The 23,839-nt window shown below is 43.6% G+C and overlaps 1 protein-coding gene across 2 annotated transcripts in view; it reads left to right on the top strand.

Moving 5' to 3' along the window:
- Positions 1 to 19,881, top strand: part of SLC2A13 (solute carrier family 2 member 13) — a 205,469-nt gene extending 185,588 nt beyond the window's left edge. The window contains exons 9-12 of one of the 2 annotated variants that reach the window (XM_064142480.1): positions 11,656 to 11,777; positions 11,909 to 12,061; positions 13,622 to 13,750; positions 16,404 to 19,881. In XM_064142480.1, the coding sequence (XP_063998550.1) occupies positions 11,656 to 11,777; positions 11,909 to 12,061; positions 13,622 to 13,750; positions 16,404 to 16,423 (424 nt within the window). In that variant the 3' untranslated portion in view covers positions 16,424 to 19,881. Of the gene's footprint in view, positions 1 to 11,655; positions 11,778 to 11,908; positions 12,062 to 13,621 lie in introns of both variants that reach the window. The other variant, XM_064142479.1, reaches the window with a different exon arrangement.
- Positions 19,882 to 23,839: the final 3,958 nt, after the last annotated feature.

Here is a 23,839-nt window from a genome sequence, read left to right as displayed (position 1 = left end):
CTTTGTTAGTTTGTAAATACACAGAGCAATATATTCTTGTGTCTTCTAATTAAATTAACTCTACCCAATGTGGGCTTTGCTTCTCCTTTAGCATTGCTTTGGTCTAACTTTAACCTTGGTTTAACCTTTGGTCTAACTTGTATGACATCTAGTTCCAGTGAAGCTTTCACTGGTAGCTTTGAGAAATGTTTTCCACACCTAAATATCAACATATAAAGCTAGTAAGTGAGTCAAATTGAGAAATAGGTCTTCAGAACTTATATTTTTTTTTAAGTTGAAAATTCTTAGATTGTTCACTCAGTTTTATGAAGACTGTCTCCAGAAATAATTACCAGAGTGTACTTTTGGTTGTTTATTATATAAACCAGTATCTGATTCTCCATCTTAGAACTAGTTGCTAACTGCTCTTGGTGTCACTGGATTCTACAGTTTCAAATCTTAAAGTAGTCTTCTGGATATAAATAAGAAAACCATTTTTGTTATGACTTCTTCACTTGGGAACATTGCATCTCATTTTTACAGCTATGATTTTAAACTGTGAAGCCTTTAGCTGGATGTTAAACAAGTTATCTTCTGCTGGCTGGTTATTGAATATCTTCTTGAACTTGGGTGCAGATTGGACCTCTGAGCACTCTGTGCACTAATACATATTTGAAGAGCTTATTTAAATTATTTTTATAAGATGCTGGTTTTCTTTAAACATATACATAAATAATTTTAATGGCCCTTTTCCTGAAAACAGAGCAAAAAATATCAATTTTTAACAAAACAAAAATGTTATGCTGTTTCCATTTCTTTCTCTTTGTCTCTTGTTTAATGTCTTTGTTGAAAACCGGGGCAAATTTCAAGTTTTTTGGGAAAAAAAAAGAAATAAGCCATATTCCTCCTTTTTTATTCATTGGCTGGACAGTAAATCTTGTTCCTGAAAGTGTCCAATGTTAAAAAAAAAACACAAAATACCATATTAATAGCTCCAAGTGCAGGGTGCTGCACTTCGGCTGCAACAACCCCATGCAGAGATACAGGCTGGGGTCGGAGTGGCTGGAGAGCAGCCAAACAGAGAGGGATCTGGGGGTGCTGATTGATACCCGCCTGAACATGAGCCAGCAGTGTGCCCAGGTGGCCAAGGGAGCCAGTGGCATCCTGGCCTGCATCAGGAATGGTGTAGTCAGCAGGAGCAGGGAGGTCATTCTGCCCCTGTACTCTGCACTGGTTAGACCACACCTTGAGTACTGTGTTCAGTTCTGGGCCCCCCAGCTTAGGAGGGACACTGAGATGCTTGAGCGTGTCCAGAGAAGGGCGACGAGGCTGGTGAGAGGCCTTGAGCACAGCCCTACGAGGAGAGGCTGAGGGAGCTGGGATTGTTTAGCCTGGAGAAGAGGAGGCTCAGGGGTAACCTTATTGCTGTCTACAACTACCTGAGGGGTGGTTGTGGCCAGGAGGAGGTTGCTCTCTTCTCTCAGGTGGCCAGCACCAGAACGAGAGGACACAGCCTCAGGCTGCGCCAGGGGAAATTTAGGCTGGAGGTGAGGAGAAAGTTCTTCACTGAGAGAGTCATTGGACACTGGAATGGGCTGCCTGGGGAGGTGGTGGAGTCGCTGGCCCTGGAGCTGTTCAAGGCAGGATTGGACGTGGCACTTGGTGCCATGGTCTAGCCTTGAGCTCTGTGGTAAAGGATTGGACTTGATGATCTGTGAGGTCTCTTCCAACCTTGGTGATACTGTGATACTGTGATCCTGTATTTTGAAACTGTGACCTGTTCTCTAACAATTAAAGTAGTTTAAGTGATCATAGGTAAAAATACATGAAGAACAGTTATATTCGTATAAGATGCTTATGCTCAAAGGTAATTAAGGTTTTGCATTTTGATCAGGATTTAATTTGAATTTTGCACATTGAAATTCTGTAGATAGAACTGTTAGTTGTTAAATGAACAGATGACTCTCATAGTTGCATGACCTCTCACAAGTTTATACATTATTAATATAATATTTTTATGTTATTATTTGGCTGTGATTATGAAATCATACCATTTAATTAATGCTGGTTATTTGTATTTGTGCTGGGGTAAGCCAACCATGTCCAGTCAAGATCAGATGTAGCAGTAGAATAGGGCACTCTGTAGAGCACAGACATGTCAGGTATTTCCTGACATTTTTATTACCATCTGATACTTTGGAAGAGTAGGAATAATCCTGGGGATGGGAATGTCAATCTGTGTGCAGTGTGATTAACTGTATATCCTATAATGAAAAACAGGTATTTGCTTATTTCTGCCCCCACTTTTTCAGTAGGCTGAAGCTGGGACTTGAATACCTGTGTACCTCATGGATGTTGTCAAGCGTTGTAGAATCTCAGATGGTTGAGCTTTAATATGTAATATTAACATTATTCTGCTTTTCCCTGATTTAAGTCTGTTTCTCAAGGTAAGGAGAGAGTGAAAGATGATGAGAGAAGCTTGTCAGAGGGTTATGCAGCTGAGTTTCTTTGGCAAGAAACACAGCAACTGCGTTGTCCACTCTCCCGAATCCAGCAATAAATGGTTACAACAACACTGACAGTTCCAGAACTGCAAACAGTTAAAAACCCCTTTGATGTGATCAGTATTGGAGAATTATTTATCATGGGGAAAAATTGTTCCCTCTTTCAGTGATTTGGTAAGTCTATTGCTCAGTCTATTCAGAGTGAATAATATCACCAGCACTCTATTTATTGGGCAAATTCAGATGCAGATGCAATGCTGCAGTTTCTCAGTTTGGGCTGTCTACAACTACCTGAGGGGTGGTTGTGGCCAGGAGGAGGTTGCTCTCTTCTCTCAGGTGGCCAGCACCAGAACGAGAGGACACAGCCTCAGGCTGCGCCAGGGGAAATTTAGGCTGGAGGTGAGGAGAAAGTTCTTCACTGAGAGAGTCATTGGATACTGGAATGGGCTGCCCGGGGAGGTGGTGGAGTCGCTGTCCCTGGAGCAGTTCAAGGCAAGGTTGGACGTGGCACTTGGTGCCATGGTCTTGCCTTGAGCTCTGTGGTAAAGGGTTGGACTTGATGATCTGTGAGGTCTCTTCCAACCCTGATGATACTGTGATACTGTGAATAGGCAAATTTTCAAATGCTCTAATTTTTTTTTATCTAAATAAATAATACACTTAAAAAAAAAAAAAAGGAGGAGTTGATAAGTTCATCTGTGACTATAAGACCTGGAACAGAGGTGAATCAGAAAAGCATACTGTCTCTTGTAAGCATGCCTTCTGAAATGATTGAGAATCATAGAATCATTTAGATTTGAAAAGGCCTTAAGACCATTGAGTAACCTTTCAGTGATTTTTACCTTGCAGTCTCATCTAAGTAACTGCACTTTCTGAGCTAGTGGCACATTTTTGCAGGCAGTGTCAGTTCCTAGAAGTGGTAGCACTTGATGTTTATAGTTACAGCCAAGGATTGGTATGCTTATACTTTCTCCTTTGAAGACCAAAGTCGCTGCTAAATCTTGTGTACTATGTTGGAGGTGTAAAAACTAAGAGGTCACATGTGCAGGGAGAAAGAGCCAGGTCAGATGTGGCCTCACCAGTGCTGAGTACAGAGGTCAGTCACTTCCCCTCATCCTCCTGGCTACACTATATCTGTTGGCTTTCACAAGACAGGATGCTGTTGGCCTTCTTGCCCGCTTAGGTACACTGCCAGCTCATATCTGTCTGTCGACCCACACCCACAGGTCCTTTTCCACTGAACAGCTTCACCAAGCCTGTAGCACTGCATAGGATTGTTGTGACTCAAAGGCACAACTCAGCACTTGGCCTTGCTGAACCTCATACCTTTGGCTTTGTCCCAGCCTGTCCAGGTCCTTCTGTAGAGCTTTTCTACCCTCAAGCAGATCAATACTTCCACCCAACTTGGTGTAATTTGAAAAACATACTGAGAGTCATAGAATCATAGAATCAACCAGGTTGGAAGAGACCTCCAAAATCATCCAGTCCAACCTATCTCCCAGCCCTGTCCAATCAACTAGACCATGGCACCAAGTGCCTCATCCAGTCTTTTCTTGAAGACCTCCAGGGACGATGTCTCCACCACCTCCCTGGGCAGCCCATTCCAATGCCAATCACTCTCTCTGGCAAGAACTTCCTCCTAACATCCAGCCTATACTTTCCCCGGCACAACTTGAGACTGTGTCCCCTTGTTCTATTGCTGGTTGCCTGGGAGAAGAGGCCACCCCCCATCTGGCTACAATGTCCCTTCAGGTAGTTGTAGACAGCATTGAGGTCACCCCTGAGCCTCCTCTTCTCTAGGCTAAACACTCCCAGCTCCCTCAGCCTCTCCTCATAGGGTTTGTGTTCCAGGCCCCTCACCAGCTTTGTTGCCCTTCTCTGGACACGTTCCAGCACCTCAACATCTCTCTTGAATTGAGGGGCCCAGAACTGGACACAGGACTCAAGGTGTGGCCTGAGCAGTGTTGAGTACAGGGGAAATATAACCTCCCTTGTCCTACTCAATCTCCTCATCCAGATCATTGATAGAGATACTAAAGAGAACTGGCCTTGGGGAACATCACTAGTGACCAGCCGCCAGCTGGATTTAACTCCATTCACCAGCCCTTTTCCAGGCAGTTTTTCACCCAGCACAAAGTGCACTCCTCCAAGCACAGCAAAAGGCAGTTATGTCTTAGAGCTAACAGTTGCCTCCATGTATGCTGTATGTGGCCTCCAAGCAGATCTTTAAGAAACACTGATTTAAATGTAAAACCTTCCTTTAGAAACAGCATTAGAAATTCGGTTCTCACCCTACAGCAGACAATAAAGAAAGCATCTCTCAACTTTTTGGGTCAATAACAGGCAAAAGAACCAAGTTTCTAGGTTTGTTTTTTGTTTTGTTGTTTGCTTATTTGTTTTTAATTTATCTTTTAATATATGCTCTCAGTTTCACAGGTGCAGGGTATGCAGTGCCAGTCACTCAGCTCAAGGAGCATAATTTTCCTCTTGTTATTGTTCTAGCTCTAGTAGCTGCTACTAAACTTACTTGGCATGGAAAGCACAAAGAAAGCAACCATCTTTGTCTCTTTAGTTTAAGATTTTTGGAAATATTTTGGCCAGTGGCAGTTGCTGTAGCTGTTAGCCCCTGAGGTGCCCTGGATTCTCTTTTTTGTGCAGGACATCACCCACACTTCCATAGGTAAAATGGATAGCAGGGGGCCTCAGCATGATAAAGACTGTTCCCAGTCATGTGCAAATGCATCAGCAGTCTGCTGAGGTGCAATTTGCTTTCTTGCTGTGAACTAAACTATTTTTCTAAGTTTTTGAAGTGTGTGCTAATACTTTAAAATTTTTTTGGCCAACTTTAGCAGAAGTCTTCAATGAGTGTCCCAAAACACTCCTGATATTTTTATATAATGAAGGTTAAGCAATGTCTAGCAGAATGCCATGAAATTTTACAGGTATATTTTTCAAGGCTTGTGCTAGTTTGAAGCAAGCTGGAATGTTTTGGTAAAAGAACTAGGTAATGGGCAGTGAAAAGGTAAACATGGTTGTGTCTCTTTGCTCACAGTCCCGCTGAGAGTTCTGGGAAGAAGAAGGAAAACATTTGATAATATTCTCCATTTTGTTTTTTCATTCTGCCTTTGCCTTCAGACCTAGTCACATCTCCTTAACCCCACTGCCACTAACCTTCCTTCTTAACCTCTTGGCTGCACCTCTATTCTTCCTGGGAACTGGGGTAAGGTTGATAGGGGCTGAGGAAGGTGTTAGGGTGGTTTGAGAGCCCCTCCTGGGGACTCAGGTTTCTGGGAGGGGAGTTGTGCTTCTGTATTGTTTATCCTTTGTATATTTCTGTATATAACTGTATATATTGTAAATAGCTGCTTGTTTATTTGCTGCTGTAAAATAAATAGCTTCATTTATATTCCCAGAGGCCGTCTGAGTTAGCTGGGGCAAATTCAAAAGTGTGAGGGGGTGGGTTAATGCCCAAACCATCACAAGGCTGCATCTGTTTGTTCTTTTGGGGGTTTGTTTTATTTGGCTTGCTTTGGTTGGTTGGGGTTTTTTGGAGGTTTTGGGTTTTGGTTGGTTGGGTTGGTTGGTTAAAGTTTTTTTGATATTGCATTCATCTGCATATTTTAGAAACATCTGGTGTAATGGATGAGTTATTTCTTTGTGTAAGCTAGAAAGTCAAAGCAGTAGATGCAAACTCTTCCAGAGCAGTGTGGAGCTACAGTACATATTCTCTGAGGCACAGAAGCCAGTAGCTAGGGAACTGTGAGAAAGCTTAGCAAGTATTAATTCAGACATTATCTGGGTTTAAATTAATCTGTTTGCCTTCAGGAATGAGCTAGGCTTTGCTCAATATTTCAGATAGCATTTTTGCTTATATATGTATATATAAAAGCCATAACTGGAAGGAGCAGAGATTTTTCTTTAATCAGAATATACTTGTTTATACCCTGTAGTTCCACTGGTTTCTGTGGGTGGTGGTAACGCAACTATTTTGACCGTATATGGGTGGATTAGTAAGGCTACCTGAAAAACAGGATAGATACAGTTTTCCTTCCCAGTCATCCTTAGTTATGTGTCTGCCTACTATAGAACAGTTAATCTGGTACTTTGCTAAATTATGCCCCTTAGGTAATTCAAAGTTAGTTAGGGATCTGTTCAGACAACTGAATATCTCAGCAGAAAAAGAGTGGTTGGAAGTTGTAAGAATTGACCCAAGGTTAGGACTTCCACAAGATGGGTAATGGCTTATGGATAAATAATCTCACTTGTTCCCAAGCATCTTCACAAAAACCCACTTTTTTAGTCCAAACAGCAGCTGCTCTAAGTTATGTCTGGTTGGTCCTCTGCACTTTCCATGACTGGGCTTCAGGTGAAAAGCTGCATCGACAAACTTGGCAAAACGTTATATTGCTCAGTTGATTGGCATAATATGAAAGAACAGAAGACTTTAGAAATCTGTTTAAGGGAAGGTTTGGGAATTACAATTTATGTGTCTTATTCTGGAGACTAAATTGGTAAATTAGCTTATCATCCTCTTGATAATCCAGATATAAAAGTCTGGCACAAGAGCAATCTTTTCTTCTTGTTAGAACAAAGAAACGGTGGATTAGTGAAAATGTGAATTAGGTCCAAAATCTCTCTGTGCCATCAGCACCTGATAGTAAAGTTCATCTCAGAACAGAATGTGTAGTTTTGAAATATGCCTGTTCTAACAGGCATTTTAAGAAGATGATCACTTCAGTGATTTTCTTCTGAAGCAATTTATTTCCTTAGCCAAATTTTATTTGAGTTTTGACCTTTCAAGGCTTTTGATCTAAATCTAAGATGCTTCTGAGGGGCTTAAATGACAATAAAAAGTCAGCAGCTTCTGTATTAAAAATATATGAACTGTTCAGAATGAAATGTTTAATTCCCACAAAAGCCATTTGTTGAGGGCTGCACAGTCCTCACTCTACAGCAAAGCAAATATTAATAGAAATAAGAGGAGAAAATCATCTGGGTCTCTGTCTTGTACAATGCATGTTTACCTGTGCCATGAACTCCCCAGCCATTTCCCTCTCTGGTTTTCAGTGTTGTGCTTGAGAATTACTCTACAGCCAATTTGGCTGAAGTATTGGAATAATTTAGATTGATTGTCAAGGAAATGCTCTTACACTGTTTCATCCTCTTGCTATTAGCAGTAACGTTTTAGAACACCCACAGCAGCTCTTCTCATAGGTTCATTTATGTGCTGTGTGAAGGTAATTTAAGAAGGTGGGGGGCAAACTTTTAGGTCTTCTGAGATGCAGACCATACCTGATGAAGGATGGAGCCTGTGATTATGAAGCCAAGCATATAATGCCTGTAATTTAGAAATCTGCTATTCTTCTGGTTTATTTCCAGTCAGTTGAATGGCTTGCATCAGTTGTTGGAAAGGCAGATGTGTGTCTTGTGGAAAATGTGTAATTAAAGAAATCCACAGTAAAGATTTTCAGTGTAGCAGTGTCATGTTCTTACTTTGACAGTATCTTCAGAAGAAATTCTGTGGTGTGTCTTCATTGCTTCTGCTGAAACAACTGTTACCCAGCATGTTGGTATTTAGAAACTCTTTGCAGTTGTACCTGACTTTGTCCTTTCACTTGTAAGCCATTTTGGCTGGGGTAGGGTTAATTTTCTTCATAGTAGCTGGCATGGGCAATATTCTGCATTTGTGCTGAAAAGAATGTTAATAATTCAGGGATGCTTTAGTTACTGCTGAGCAGTGCTTACACAGAGTCAAGCTCCTCACATCACCCCATCAGCAAGTAGGCTGGAGGTACGCAAGAATTTAGGAGAGGACACAGCTGGGACAGCTGTCCCCAGCTGACCAAAGGGATATTCCATATGATATGACATCATGCTCAGCATGCAAAGCTGGAGGAAGAAGGAAGGGGGGACATTTGGAGTGGTGGTGTTTCGTCTTCCTGAGTAACTGTTACATGTGATGGTGCCATGCTTTCTTGGGGAGGGCTGAACACCTGCCCACTGATGGGAAGTGGTGAATGAATTCTTTGTTTTCCTTTGCTTGTGCATGTGACTTCTGCTTTACCTATTAAATTGTCTTTATCCCAAGCCAAAAGTTTTCTCACTTTCACTCATTTTTCTCCCCCGTCCCCCCAGTGGGAATGAGAAAGCTGCTGTGTACATTTCAGCTCATGGCTGGGGTTAAACCACAACAGCCTTTTACAGGGCATTTCAGCCTGTGAAGCAATGGGTAGCTGCTTGCCTGCTTTCCCTCATAGATGCTCCCTTTATGCAGGGCAAAATTCAGGATTTTATCTGGTGGAACATTATACAGTAATTACTAATATATTCTTCAGCAAAATACCAGATCCTGTAGAAATGGTAGCATAGAAGCATTAGCACAGTCACAGAACTCAAGGAAATCCCCAGCTTTGAACCACTGTTATTTTTTTATCACAGTATCACCAAGGTTGGAAGAGACCTCATAGATCATCAAGTCCAACTCTTTACCACAGAGCTCAAGGCTAGACCATGGCACCAAGTGCCATGTCCAATCCTGCCTTGAACAGCCCCAGGGACAGCGACTCCACCACCTCCCCGGGCTTCCTATTCCAGTGTCCAATGACTCTCTCAGTGAAGAACTTTCTCCTCACCTCCAGCCTAAATCTCCCCTGGTGTAGCTTGAGGCTGTGTCCTCTCATTCTGGTGCTGGCCACCTGAGAGAAGAGAGCAACCTCCTCCTGGCTACAACCACCCCTCAGGTAGTTGTAGACAGCAATAAGGTCTCCCCTGAGCCTCCTCTTCTCCAGGCTAACCAATCCCAGCTCCCTCAGCCTCTCCTCGTAGGGCTGTGCTCAAGGCTTCCCACCAGCCTCGTCGCCCTTCTCTGGACACGCTCAAGCATCTCAATGTCCCTCCTATATATACCAAATACTGCAAGACACCAGCAAATGCAGACATCTCTGCTTTTACTCTGTGTCCCGCGAAGGTTTCCTGCTGAAGGATGAGCAAAGTGCAGTTTGTTACTGCCAGGTTTCTGTTAAATCTAGTGTCAGGGGCTGTTTTTCTTGTTTCAGTCTGGTTTTCTGCAACAGAATTCGATACCATGAGCAGACAGCAGAATAGATAGATGAATGCCTTCAGCCATAAGAAGCTTTGTAGACATCGGGTTTTCCCTTGTAACATTTGTGGTCCACTCTGTCAAAAGTAGGACACACCTTGGGAAAGATGGTGGGAGAAGGAAACATCAAGGCCTCCTGGCAGATGTGCCTGCGTGAATCAGCAGGTTAGGTTTTGCTGATGGAGATGGATACAAGATAATAAAGACAGTTATGTCTTCCCTTAGAGAAGAGTTAGAGAGAAAGCATGAGGCTTTCAGAACTGACCGCTGAGCAGAATGGGAAAACCAGGCTCAGCCTCAAGATGTCTAAAATGCTAATCAGCTTCTATTCATTACCAAACACCTGCAAATGGGATTAGAGTAACAGCAAAAGAAGCTAAGTCGATGCTGTTAAAATGGTGTGAAACAGCAATCCTGTGATCTTCAGTGAGGCAGAGCAGCTATGCTGGACTGAGTGGGAGGTGTCAGCAGGGTTAGCAGGTGTTCAGTAATTAATCTTTCAAACTCCATTTCCTTGACTTGTAAGGAGTGACTGGTTTAAACATATGGGCCTGGGACATAGCTCAAACCTGATTTGGTCTGCACATGGTGAGGACCATGCAGAGTGTAGGGAAGTGTCAAGGTGGACACCAACAAGGAATCATCCATATCTCATGCTTGCAACATGAAATTAAATCCTGAGCTGAGCCATGAAAGAGCAGAGTGACAGAAGTGATGCTTAGAATCACAGAATTAACCAGGTTGGAAAAGACCTCCAGGATCATTGAGTTCAACCTATCACCTAACTTTTCTAATTAACTGAACCAGGGCATTAAGTGCCTCATCCAGCCTCCTTTTAAACACCTCTAGGGATGGTGACTCCACTGCCTCCCCAGGCAGCCCATTCCAATGGGCAGTGACTCCTTCTGTGAAGAATTTCTTCCTAATGTCCAGCCTAGACCTGCCCTGGTGCATTTTGAGTCTGTGTCCTCTTGTTCCGTCACTGAGTGCCTGGGATTAGAGACGAACCCCCACCTGGCTACAGCCTCCTTTCAGGTAGTTGTAGAGAGCTAACCCTGAACCCCTTTTCTCCAGACCGAACAACCCCAGCTCCTTCAGCCGCTCCTCGTACAGCTGTGCTCCAGCCTTGTCGCCCTTCTCTGGACACTTATTATCACAGTATCACAGTATCATCAGGGTTGGAAGAGACCTCACAGATCATCAAGTCCAACCCTTTACCACAGAGCTCAAGGCTACACCATGGCACCAAGTGCCACGTCCAATCTTGCCTTCAACAGCTCCAGGGACGGCGACTCCACTACCTCCCCGGGCAGCCCATTCCAGTGTCCAATGACTCTCTCAGTGAAGAACTTTCTCCTCACCTCAAGCCTAAATCTCCCCTGGCACAGCCTGAGGCTGTGTCCTCTCATTCTGGTGCTGGCCACCTGAGAGAAGAGAGCAACCTCCTCCTGGCCACAACCACCCCTCAGGTAGTTGTAGACAGCAATGAGGTCACCCCTGAGCCTCCTCTTCTCCAGGCTAACCAATCCCAGCTCCCTCAGCCTCTCCTCGTAGGGCTGTGCTCAAGGCCTCTCACCAGCCTCGTCGCCCTTCTCTGGACATGCTCAAGCATCTCAATGTCCCTCCTAAACTGGGGGGCCCAGAACTGAACACAGTACTCAAGGTGTGGTCTAACCAGTGCAGAGTATGTTCAAGCACCTCAGCATCTTTCTTAAATTGAGGGGCCCAGAACTGGACACAGGACTTAAAGTGTGGCCTAACCAGTGCTGAGTACAGGGGACAGAATGACCTCTCTTGTCCTGCTGGCCACACCATTCCTGATACAGACCAGGATGCCATTGACCTGCTGGAGGTCAGATATTCTGCAAGTTACTCTGCCTAAAACCAGACAAGCACATTGCTGAATGTAGAGCTTGGTTCGAATGTCTTGATGAAAACAGAGATGAAGTTTTTTTTCATCCAAGCTGCACATTTGTCAGCTTTTTGCAAGACAGTACAGGTCATGTTCATATGGAGATGTCACCCATTTCCCTGACAGAACTTTTAATACAAAGTTTTTTTGTCATTTTTCAGGTGTTCCAATGAAACGGCATTCAAAAAGGAAGATTTGTTTTGGGCATACAATTTTTGCCCCACACCGTACTCTTGGACAGCACTTTTGGGCCTTATTTTGTACTTGGTTTTCTTTGCACCTGGTAAGCAAACATTTGGTTTGGCATGTACATTAAAAAGCTATCAAGGTAAGAGGTCAAATAGTGATGCTACATGTTAAATTTACTTTTCAGTCCAACCATTAAACAGACCAATCTTTTTTCCTAACTCTTAGGGATGGGTCCTATGCCCTGGACTGTCAATTCTGAAATTTACCCTCTTTGGGCTAGAAGCACAGGAAATGCTTGTTCCTCTGGAGTCAACTGGGTTTTCAACGTGCTCGTGTCACTGACATTTCTGCATACAGCTGAATACCTGACATACTATGGTAAGCAGCAGTCTGCATGCAGTGCATGGATTTTATGCTGATTCTGGGTCACTTGGTTGATTTCACTGTGGAATGTCAGCTGTGAATGCAGTATTCTCAACCTACCATGATTTAGGGAGACTAGAGACCTGATAAAACCTGCCTGGACCATAGAGTTTGGTCCAGCTTTTGTAAGAAGCATTTCCTTATGCACTTAATGGAGAACCTAGACAGTTATTTTAACAGAAGAGCTGTAAAAATCCACTTCTGACTTAGTGAAATATGCTAATTCCCACTTAAGGAGACAGCATTTGCAATTTTCCAGGTTTTGATAGCATCTAAGGCTTCTATCAGCTGGTCCTTGCAGAAGTAGCTGTGTGAGATGCTACTGCCCCAGTCCCAGCCTTGATTGCATCCTGTCTGCTGGAGCCTGTGGGGAGTTTGTCAGATTACTGCTCAGCCACTCCACTACAAGCCATTTAAATACATTAAGCTCCTAGGGAGCTGATGTAACCATCACATCATTACTAGTAGGGAGCCTTTCAGCTTTACTTGCCATTCCTTTGAGTCATCAGTTGTGCTGGTTGGAGGCTAATTGGAATATTTTAATGAGAGAAATTAGATCATTGGGCTGTGAAGAGAAAATAATAGTGATGTCTGTATCACTCATTGGTTTTGCTTAGGGATATAAAAAATCAAGAAACAGTAACAAAGTCAGTCAGTCTTTCTCTAATTGCCACTTGCTTCATTAACTCCTTTGTCTGGACCTGTATAACTCAATCTAATCATTCTTCTAATCCCTTATCTGGCATCTCACCCTTGCACGTAAGCCTTCTGAGATAAGGGAGGGTGTGGGAAGGAGGAGTGTTAGTTCAGAGCCCTCCTGAGCAATTCTGCTGTTCAGGAGGAGTTTTGTATTACTTTTAACTTGTGTATCTTTGTATATAGTTGTAAATATCTATATATATTGTGTATACTTATGCTATGCTGTAAATATAGCTTCCTCCATAACTTCCAGCTGACTGAGTTAGTCTGGTGAATTGTAGGGGGGGAAACTCCCAAACTACCACATCAGTCTAGAAACATGTGGTAGGTAAATGTTTGTTGGTCTTTGATATCTTCTCTAGGTAAGGTGGATGACAGGGGGAATGAGCTCTTTCTCACTGCTAAATGTCTCTGCAGAGGACTTCTAAATAATTTTTAGGTGTAAGAGTCAAAAGAATTATTTTAATCCTGACAATGTCTTTCTTACTAAAGTTTCTCAGTTTCAGGAGTAGTCTTAGTGTGTCCTTCACCATTAACATAGAATCATAGAATGGTTTAGGTCGAAGGGACCTCCAAGATCATCCAGTTCCAACCCCCTGCCATAGGCAGGGACACCTCCCATTAGAACAGATTGCTCAAAGCCTCGTCTAACCTAGCCTTGAACACCTCCAGGGAGGGAGCATCCTCAACCTCCCTGGGCAACCCGTTCCAGTGTTTACACATTCTTATGATATGTGTGGCCTTCTGCTTTTGCTCTAGAAGAGAGAAGGGATGAGATCTTCTCTAACCAATTGTGCACGTTGTTTTATATTGCAGGAGCCTTCTTCCTCTATGCAGGATTCGCTGCCTTGGGACTGGTTTTCATCTATGGCTGCCTTCCTGAGACTAAAGGGAAAAAACTAGAGGAAATTGAATCTTTGTTTGAGAACAGGCTGTGCACGTGTGGTATGTCAGATTCTGATGAAGGGAGGTATATTGAGTATATTCGGGTGAAGGGAAGTAATTACCATCTTTCTGACAATGATGCTTCTGATGTGGAATAATTTTTCAGCTGCTGATGTATTTAATAATTTAAAAGCCTTCTGGAGGAAAAGCAGCTCTCTGATGACCTCACTGCCCTGCTTCTGGTCTGGTTCTCCTTTCTACTGTCTATTTTAAAATGCCTTCATGTTCAAAAATGCTCCTTTGGGGAGGAAATTTAATATGCTAGTGTTTTCTTGATAACAAAAAGCAATGGCTTCCAAAAGAGATTGAATTCCAGTTACCTGAATTCACCAAGTATGCATAACTCTAGACCGTCCTGAGGTGTTTAGTAGGAAGTAGTGTGCCAGATGAATAGAGAAGGCAATCCTAGATGATATGGGGTTGTCTTTATCTTCAGTGCTGTCTAAAATGAAATAATAGAGTATGTAATCAGAAAGCAGCTGACATGTCTGGGATCCCCATCCCATAGCAGCCTAGCAATAGCTCTGCTGTGCAGTACAATGGGTGATGCATGCACAAGCTGCTGTAACAGTAGCCATTGAAAAGGTTTAGCAGATTAGAAAAATACAAATACCTGCTGTATCTCTCAGAGGGAACCTTTCCCAAATTTACCATGTAAGGATTTCCATGTGTATTTATTTAAGGTAACAAGTAGAGAGCCACAAACACCTGAGCGGAGGTTCGCTAGGGTGGCATACATCTATATTACACTGGATCATCTAGCCACTGCTGCTCATGAGTACACACTACAGTCAGGAGCTGGTGTTTGTAAGAGAAAAATTAACTACTGACAGCAGGAGAACAGAACTAAATGTGTGGCCACATGTACAAATGAACCGGTATACATTGCTAGGTACAAGGTAGAGGCTTCTGTTGGTTGAAGAAAAAAGGGATTTCTTTTCCTTTTTTTCCATTGGAATGTTTGGGTCCCTGCCTAGAACACAAATTATCATTCACTAAAGAAAAGGAGGGCAGAGGTTTTGTGGTGCTTAAGCTCACGGTGATCATCTCTCCTGCACCTTTTGCCCATTGCCTTCAGTTTATCTTTTATGTGCAGAGTAAACAAATCACAGCACATTTTCCTTCAAATGCCCTTAGTCAACCAGTATGTTGCTGGATCCAAAGAGAAATATTAGCAGAAGCCAACATCTTTCATTAATTGCCTTACTGCAGCATTGCAAAAGTGTCAAGAAAATGCTAGGCACAAAAAATCAACTTGGCTGCCTTTAGCCATGGTAATGCAAATATGAACGGATTTTATTCACCTCCCATGATTCCTTCCTTGCCTTGGCAAATTGAATTTTATGCAGCTACATAGAACTTTTATGGGTTTGTGATTTGCTTGGTTTTGTGGTTGGTTGGGGTTTTTTTTTGTCTTCTTGCCCTGTCCTCACTGCTTTAAATCTTCAGAGGTAGAAGTTTGAAAGCATAGCATCAACAATTCAAATCCTTATATTTGAAACATTTGCTTCATGAAGGATAATTTGGATCAGCTTCTCTGTCTTTGGGCTGCCCCCCATTCATCTGGTATTTCTGTAAAGGTTTAAGGAGTTGTTGAGTTCATCAGCTTTTTGAGATTCACTTTGTGGGCTTTTCTTGGACTGAAAAATATTTTAAATGGAGGATTACTATCACAACTGAGAGTGAGTATTTGTTACTATATTGTTTTTATTGGGTAGGAAGGGGCTTTGTTGTAAAGAAGCCTGATGTTATGTTAATTAATCATCTGTGGGGCAGTTCTTACTCTTCAGTTACTGACCTTCAGTGATGGGGTGTACTTGGGGAGCGTTCTGCCTTATTTTAACTTCTTCAATCAAAGAAGTATTTTTGAAAGAAAACATTTTAATGCATCTTCCTGTAACTCAACTGGGTCTAAAAGGGGAAAGCATAGAAAATTTCAAACAAATCATTACTAAGAGTGGCTTGACCTTGAATGTCTTCTTGCACGGTGAGAGGGCTGGATTCTCACACTTTCCATCTTGCCTCCTCTTTAAGCGCACAATATTTTTACGCTTGAAAGCGTCAGCTGTTGAAAATTCTCAGGTCCCCAGACCTATCTACAAATGCACCCACTGCAGGATGCCTCCATTAGGCTGTCACCTCTTTGAAGCCTTCACTGAACATGCAGTACCTGACATGATAGAACATTTGGCATAGAAGGGAACAAAATAGTTTTAAGGGAAATTTGGTTTCTTCCTGAAATCAAAAATTGGGTGTTTGAAGACTCTTCCTTGGACCAGTGTCATCCTGAACAACATGTGAGTGTGTGTGTGTAGCTCCCATCCAATGCTCATGTGGTATCCTATGTAGCAATAGGTTTAAGAAGGGATTTACTGGCTTTTCAGAAAAGAGACTTAAGTCTCTCATGCCTCTAAAAGCTTAAGGCCACGCTCACTGTTACAGTTATGAATGTTCCCTTGCTTTATGCGTTTTGCTGGAGTAGGATGTAAGCTGGGGAGGGTGTCCCTGCACAGGCGACCGTGCTGCTGCTGACCTTATGCTTCATAGCACATAATGTCCCCAGGTAGAGGAAACTGCTCCATTTATTTGGCATAACCAGAGCAAAGCCACTGGAAAGATCACTGTCACAAGATCAGTCTCTTCTGTTTTGCAGGCAGTGCTGGGGCCTTTTAGCAGCAGAAGAGCACCTCTCTGTGCCAGCCTTGTTTCACTGACTTTCTCCAAAGTGGCACTCAGCTGTGTGCAGCATTGGGCTTGCTTTCTTACACAGCAAGTTTGATCTTACTGAAAACACTTTTCAGAAGGCTGGAATCCCCTACCCTCTTTGTGGAGGCAAAAAGATTGAAACACGTGCATTTTATTCATCACTGCTACTGGCTAGGAGGCTGCAAAATACAGTGGCCTCTTTATCGGCATTCCCCTTTTCCCACACGCAAAGTTGGATTGGAGTCTTCCTCTTAAGGTTGCTTTACTCCAAGACAATGATCCATACCTGAGAAACACTGAACCTAGCACCAAGCATCCTGAATAATGAAAATGGATCAAATACTTAAATTAATCTTACTCTCTTAGGGGTTTATTTTTAGAATCTGTGAACGTTTATAGTGTATGAAGAAAATGAAATAAACGTTTCTATTTTGCAAAGATGTTTTTATATTTGTGCATATTTTAAGTTTCAAGGGATTTTTGCTAAAGGTAGACTTAGTAATGCTCCAGATAAAAGAATAAAAATACAGTGTAGCTGAATAATTTCTTAGAACAGGATAAGTAGCATAAATAGTATGTCTAAGCACAATATATTTTATCAAAAGCTTTCTGCAGAAGATGTGAAATTGTTTCTTCACAAGGACTGCACTTAATTCAGGTGTCCTGTCCATCAGGAATGCTAGAGTAATGCTGCTGGTAGAGCTGGACATACTGACTATACACAACAATTTGAGATACTTTAATTCTGATTAATCTGACTTAATGTGTTGTGATCTATCAGCAGGTATAGAAGAAAGAAATCCTGATGCATTTTTAATCTTTTTAAACTTAATTCACATACTGTTTGCTCACCATGTTGAAATACTAAAGCATTGGGGGCCAGAGGCTGAGGTAATTTGCCACTTGTTTCTTACCCTTTTCAGTGCTTGATCAAAATAATCTTTTAAGCAGAGAAACAAACCTCCTTTAAAGATAGACACTGAAACAAAGCAAGGGCCCCATCCCTTGGAGGGCTGAAGTTGCATTTTTGTATGTGCACCTTAATCACTCTCATAGATGTTGCTGCCTTGTGAGTCTCAGTTAAAAAAATTTAAGATGAGAGAGGATGCAGCCTCAGGATCATTGTTCCCATACTGACTTTTTTTTGGCATGAATTGGCTAGTGCATCATTTCACTAGTTAGGATTGGGGGAGGAAAGGAAGAAATGGTGCACCAAAAAGCCCCATGATGTCATGCTTCAGTAGAGACAGGTGTCAGAGCCAAAAGGAGCAGTCTCTGCTTTGTCTCCCATGTGGGAGAAAGATGGTGGGACCAGGTAACTGTGCTCAGTCCTGTGGATGGGAAGAGGGAGAAGAAATGCTCCTCTCCCATGCCTATGTGAAAGTGAGAACATGGCAGTGAAGTTTGCAAATCAAATACTTTTTTCTTGGCAAAATCTCTTTTGCCTTTTGTAGTCACTTCAGTTGAGTGCTGGGGAGAAGTTTTGACTTGCAGGGACTGCAATAGAGCCTGAACAAGGAGTTTTCCTTTGTGAGGATGTTTGTTGCAGTCTCACAGGCACACATGGGCTACTACAAGAGAGACCTTGTTCTTCTCAGCTTTATACCCAGCTTTCTACTTCTCAGCATCAACACTCCTCTAACGTGGTCTTCTTGAAAGTTACTTGTACTTGCACAAGAGGTTTTGCTGGCTGAACGTCACGATGTGAGAAAGATGTAGAGTCTTCACAGCACAGAGAGATCTTGGGGTTAAAGAATTAAGGCAGAAGAAACAGTTTTGCAAAGCACTTTAAAGACTAAGATACTTGTGCACTTTTTCCTTGAGAGCTAACCAAACCCATTGCTCTGCATTGGGAAGAAAATTGAGCTTTGTGTACCAGGCCAGAAGCAGATAATGCCACAATATGTGCTTTATGGCAAAATGTGTTTTTATTGCGGGTAATATTTACAGCTTACATGTAGCTGCTGCCTATAAAGTGACTCAGTCGTTCTCTGGATTTTAACAAGTCATACTTCTGTGCAAAGATCTTAGTGGTTTTCTATCAACCTTCATCGCCTTGTGTACAGTACAGTTAAGCATAATCCACCAAGTGGTCTAGGTTATGGCAATGTTACAAATGTCAGCACAGTAAAATCTAGATGAACATTGTTAAAGAAATAATTGTTGTTTGTGATACTGGGGGTTAAAACTCCTTAAAGGCAACTATCTATAAATTTTAAAAGTCTGAGAAAAAAATGGCAGTTCTTATCTATTTTGTGTATGTTTTCATATAGAGAAAGAGTTTTTTATGTGCCAATTCCCATCAACTGTAGTGTTTTGTAAATGGGTGTTAATAGTGTTCAGAGCTCTGTATATGAGAATGTACTTTAGCCACAATGACCTGTTAGTGTGAACCAGTGGCATGTTTTTAACCTTACGCCTCCCCTCAGAGGAGCTCACTCACAGGCTTTCAGTAGAGTTCACTCGTGCCAGGGGAAGTTTGACCAGCATCAAGCCTCAAGAATACAGATTTCCTCCAAATCCCAGCTTTCTCTCATTGTCCCTGGATGTGTTACATGTGAATGATCTGGCACGTGTAATTATAAATCTTCAACTCCAGTTCAGTTATGCTCCTTGATTCTGTTGAGGTGCAGTATGCCAGAATTTGGGTTGGCCTTTCATTGTGTTTGTGTAAGGGGCATACTGATGGTTTGTGAATATCATCCATCTCTTTCTAAAGGAAGCATCCATGATCATAACTTCTGCAGGAGAAGCAGGTGTGAAGTGAGAAGTTTGTTGCATGGTGCTGGGATGCTGTGTTACACCACAGGTCCTGCCTATTACATACTTGCCATCTGTTTGGTTTTAACTGCTCAAGTAGTCCCCACGAAATTGATTGGATTATTCATGTGCTTGACATGCACCATGTGCTCAGTGTCCTGCTGGTCCAGGGCATTGCTTGGAAGTGACATGAGTCACATCTCCGCTTTCTGTTGTGAATCTCAAACCCCTACAAAACCATTACCCAGATCTTCAAGTCACAAATTCCATCTAGAAATTGGAGAGATTTCCTGGAGACCAAACTGATTGTCTTTGTTCCACATTGAATGAGAATGTGCACTTGGTGCCATCAGGCATACTGTAATCCCTGAGCACATGTCACAGGATTCAGTACAAAACAGGTTTTGGCAAAACTCATTATTGGGTTGTTGAAGTTACTTCTTAACCATGTCTAACATGTGCCCTTTCCTTTTGCAACCAGTCAAGCCTATAACGTATGAAAGTGTTGTACATTTTCTGAAACTTAAGTGATGTAAAATTATTTAATTGACTTCTGTTCTGATTGCTTTATGAGGTTTGGTCTTTACATAAAAATAAATGTCTTCAAAGAATTGTCAGTGCCAGAAGTGTAAATGAACAAAATAAAAGGTGACATAATGACAGAATCTTTCTCAGTATTTTCTTTGTTCAGGTATTTGGGGCATCTTATTTACAGTTGCAACATTGCATTGCTCAGGGAAATGAGCTAAAGTAGCCCATGGAATTGCCTGAAATAAGCGAAGGGTAAGTAAGAATAACTCTGATTTTGATCTTAACCTGGTATGTTTCAAACCAGAGGGTGATTCTGTGGTGATGAGACACCGGACAAGTGTTCCTTCCTTCCTAGAGGATTTCTTAGAAAGAGATGAATGCATCTGTGCAGAGCCATCAACTGTCCCAGTGTCCCACCGTGGGTTTCCAGTGTCCCTGCCCAAACACAGACTAGTTTGTGACAGCATTTTATACCTCCAGACTTGATTATGGACTGGGGAAAGGCCAGAAGTTGCTATTTGCTAATTGGGAAATATCCTAACTCTGTGTGTTTCATTAGTAAAATTCCTTAAACCAGTGTGATGGTTAACAAAGAGCAGCGTGATTGTGGCCGTGTCATGCTGGGGGCTGCCTTCCCTGTGCTCCTTAGTGTGGCAGAGGACTTGCACCTGCCTGACCAAGTCAAGATTGGTCCTGTTACCTCCACCTACTGCAGGTGCCACAGTTGAATTCTTGTGATGCCAGAGTTGTCTCTGAGTGAACTGTAGCCTTTTCTCTGGGATGCAGGGAGATCACAGCCGACAGCAGTACAGCTGATGGGGAGGCTGGCAGCAGGAAACGGCAGCACTTATCTCCCAGAGAGGAGAGAGTAAACTAATAACTGTGTGTGACAGGTTATGTTTTTAGGGTTCTGGCTGATAGTGGTTATAAAGGTGATGAGTGGCTGCAGTTCAGATTACTTGTCACCAAAACCACCTGGCAGCTTTGTGGGATAATGAAAAGCTGTCAAACACTCAATTTTTTGCTTTCTTCCGCTTCCCTCTGCTCCAGCTGTTATCACAAAACAACTACTGATGGATTGATTTCTGCCAAATGGATTCTGCCATCTGCAGAACCAAACTGCAGGCAGTAGCAGTACTCACTCTCAAATCTTTATGTGTGCATTTTCAGGATCAGGCTCCTCAGAGATCAAAGCTGGATGGTGCTGTCTGTGCAGTGCTGTGCATCCTTTGCTTTGTGCATGGCATAAGGTGCTGAGTTTCAAGGTTTTTTCTGTTTGTGGGAAGTAGATGAGGAAGTTACAGGTAAGTGTTGAAAAAAGCTTCTCTTCTCCCTGTTCTCACTTGTACTCAGTGAGTTGCACTGGACTGCTCAAAGAGACCTGCCACTGGCTTCTGATGCCCATGTGGAACTCCCTACATGACTGTACTTGGGCTCTTCAGCCACTGCACTTTGAGCACATTGCTTGACCCAAAATGAATGGCATCTGGTGGTAGTTTGAGGGCTCCTATGTCTCCCTTAACAAAACTGTAGGGATGGAGGTCCATCCCCCTGCTCGTCCCAGGATATTGTTATTCCATCTTCTGGTATCATAACATAAAAGGCAGCACCTGACTGATACCTTCCCCTTCTCCTCCCTGCCTTTCCTCCTGCCACTTCTCTCTGGGACCAGTGTGCGTTCTTTCGTATGGTTTGTGGAGAAGATGGCTACTGGGTGGCAGGGAATGGTGAGCTGCGTGATGCGGCCTGCTGAGGGCAGTTTCAGCCTACCCTCAGGCCAGCTGAGGGTGGAAAGGGTGGAGGATTCTAGAAGGCCAGTTTGGGCCTAATGAGTCTTGGTCCAGTGGACATGGCCTAGCTTGTGACTGTCCTTATTCTACCCAATTGCCTTTTGTATATATGCTCTTGTAAATAGACTCTGTCTTTAAACTTCCAGCCAGTGTGCAGAATCCTCATCCTGTCTCTTGGAAAGGGGCAAGAGGCATTTCTGTCCTCCAGTCCTGGGTAGCTCGTGGCCTCAAACATCTCAACCCTTCTTACCTCATTCAACCCTTCAAGCAGCCAGCTGAAATCCATGGCAAAATAGTCACACGTATTTGTCACAAGCAGTTCCACCAGACTTCTTGTGGAGCTGTTCATTAGCTGGTCTGCAGGGCACACTTCCACTCGCTCATTTTAACGTATGTGACCTACCTGGTGCCCCATTCCCTGTCCCGGCTGTGTTTGCTGGTTTGTGTATGATGACAAGGCACAGGAGCAGGGCGAGTCCTTGGCTCTGTGCTCCAGGCCAAACCACACTCTGCCAACATTTCTTGTCTTCCTTCTCAACAGGGTACCCTTATGCTGGAGGACTTTGTGGTGCGTTTTGTTCAGCTTAACCCAACTGCTTACTCATCATATGTAGCCTCTGTCAGTGTTGCTCCTCACCATGTCCCTCCTTTTCTGCTGCTGGCATAGTTTATGCTGGCCCCAAGATCCCTGCTGAAAAAGGTCCTCCCCTCTTCCGAGGAAGAGGCAGTCAGTGCTGCTGCAATGGACATGGGTGCCCTGAGGGAGGGGAGTGGTGGAGGTCCTGGAACATGAGAGGACAGCAGTGCAGCACAAGCTCTCAGCATGCCCAACAGCTCCAGTAAGGCACACGAACTGGCCTGGTTCAGATGCCACCAGGCAGTGTGTGAAGTGTGTGCAGTGAATGAGGTGCTGCAGCACAGCTGACCTGCGTTTGTTTTAGTGCTGTTCTCCAAAATTCTATCCTAGTTTCTATTACAAAGCCTGGGGATGATGCCACCCCTCCTGACATGTCCTACTTGGTTCACCATTCCCCTTGGACACTGCTTTGGTGATCACAGCCTTTCCTTTTTCTCAAAGCCATTTTCGCAGCTGTGGCTAGTGAGATCTCTCATCCCAGCCAGCTGTCCCCAGACCCTCTCTTCAGGCTGCCTGCCTGAAGCCTTCACTCAGCGCCACTCTGTGTCACTGTCATTGTAGAAGGGGAGGTTGTTGGCAGGCAGGTAATGTGCTGTCCTGCAAACACCAGATGACTTCTCTGTCCCCAGAGTAGCAGCCATGGCCTGCAGCAAGTGGACAAATCCTGCTGGGAGGTGATGGTTTGGAGTAAAGCCTTCCTGTGAAATCGGTGTTCAGTCTTTCCATGGCATGATGGCATCAAACCCCATCTCTCTGCTGCTTTTGTTCTGTCCAGGACGTCTGATACAACAGTGTGCCCTGTCACAAGATGTGTGCAGCCAGAACCAGCCTCTGATGCTGCACGGCTTCGCGGCTGCCCTCCCTGGCCTGTAGGTACCCGTAGCTCCCGGGGTGGCAGAGGTGGGGGCAGCTGCTCCGCGTGGCATCGGAGCCAAGTTTGCAGTGCTGCGGCTCCGCTCACGGACTGCCAGGAGTGAAAGCAAATGTCAAGAGCAAGCCCTCCCCTCCCAGCCTGCTGCCAGCTGAAAAAGCTTTCACATCATCTGTGTGTGTCAAGTTCCGATATGGTGAGTGGGATTGGCACCTGCGGCTCTGGTGGGAGAACGATCAGTGCCGGGGCCCCGAGGCTGCCGCAGGTGAGGCTCTGTGGCGGTGGGGCTTGAGGACGGCTGGCGGCGGCGGGGCAGGGCGAGGTTGTGGGGTGAAACACTGCCGTTCTTCGTTGTTGCAGGGAAACAAGGGTGATAGAGACATGAGATGTGCTCTGAAGAGGAAGGGGCAAAACGGCAGCAGCACCCCGGGAAGAAAGGTCACCAGCTCCACGTTGAAACTGCTGCTGACTGAAGCTTAGGGTAACATTTCCAGTGAGAGTTATTCTTTCTGTCTGTATTTAGAAGCTTTGGAGTGCTAATGTAAAACCCACACTGCTTTCTGTGGTTTGTTACAACTGTCTGTCTGCCTTTTCCCAAAGCAAAACTGAACTTAAAACTGATTCACAGCAAACCTAGTTAAAAACATAAACATTTCTGTGGCTTACACAGAAGCTTAGTGCACTTCCAGGAAGATTGACATGGATGGACATGGAGCAGCTCTTTGGATTCCCTGGAATACATTAATTCTTTACAGTGAGAGTGGTGAGATATGGAAGGGGTAGCCCGGGGAGGT

Source organism: Pogoniulus pusillus, chromosome 4, assembly GCF_015220805.1.
Source record: "Pogoniulus pusillus isolate bPogPus1 chromosome 4, bPogPus1.pri, whole genome shotgun sequence".
In the NCBI taxonomy this organism is placed as follows: Eukaryota; Metazoa; Chordata; class Aves; order Piciformes; family Lybiidae; genus Pogoniulus; species Pogoniulus pusillus.
The sequence above is the reverse complement of the archived record's forward strand: the minus strand, read 5'-3'. Positions and strand labels throughout refer to the sequence as shown.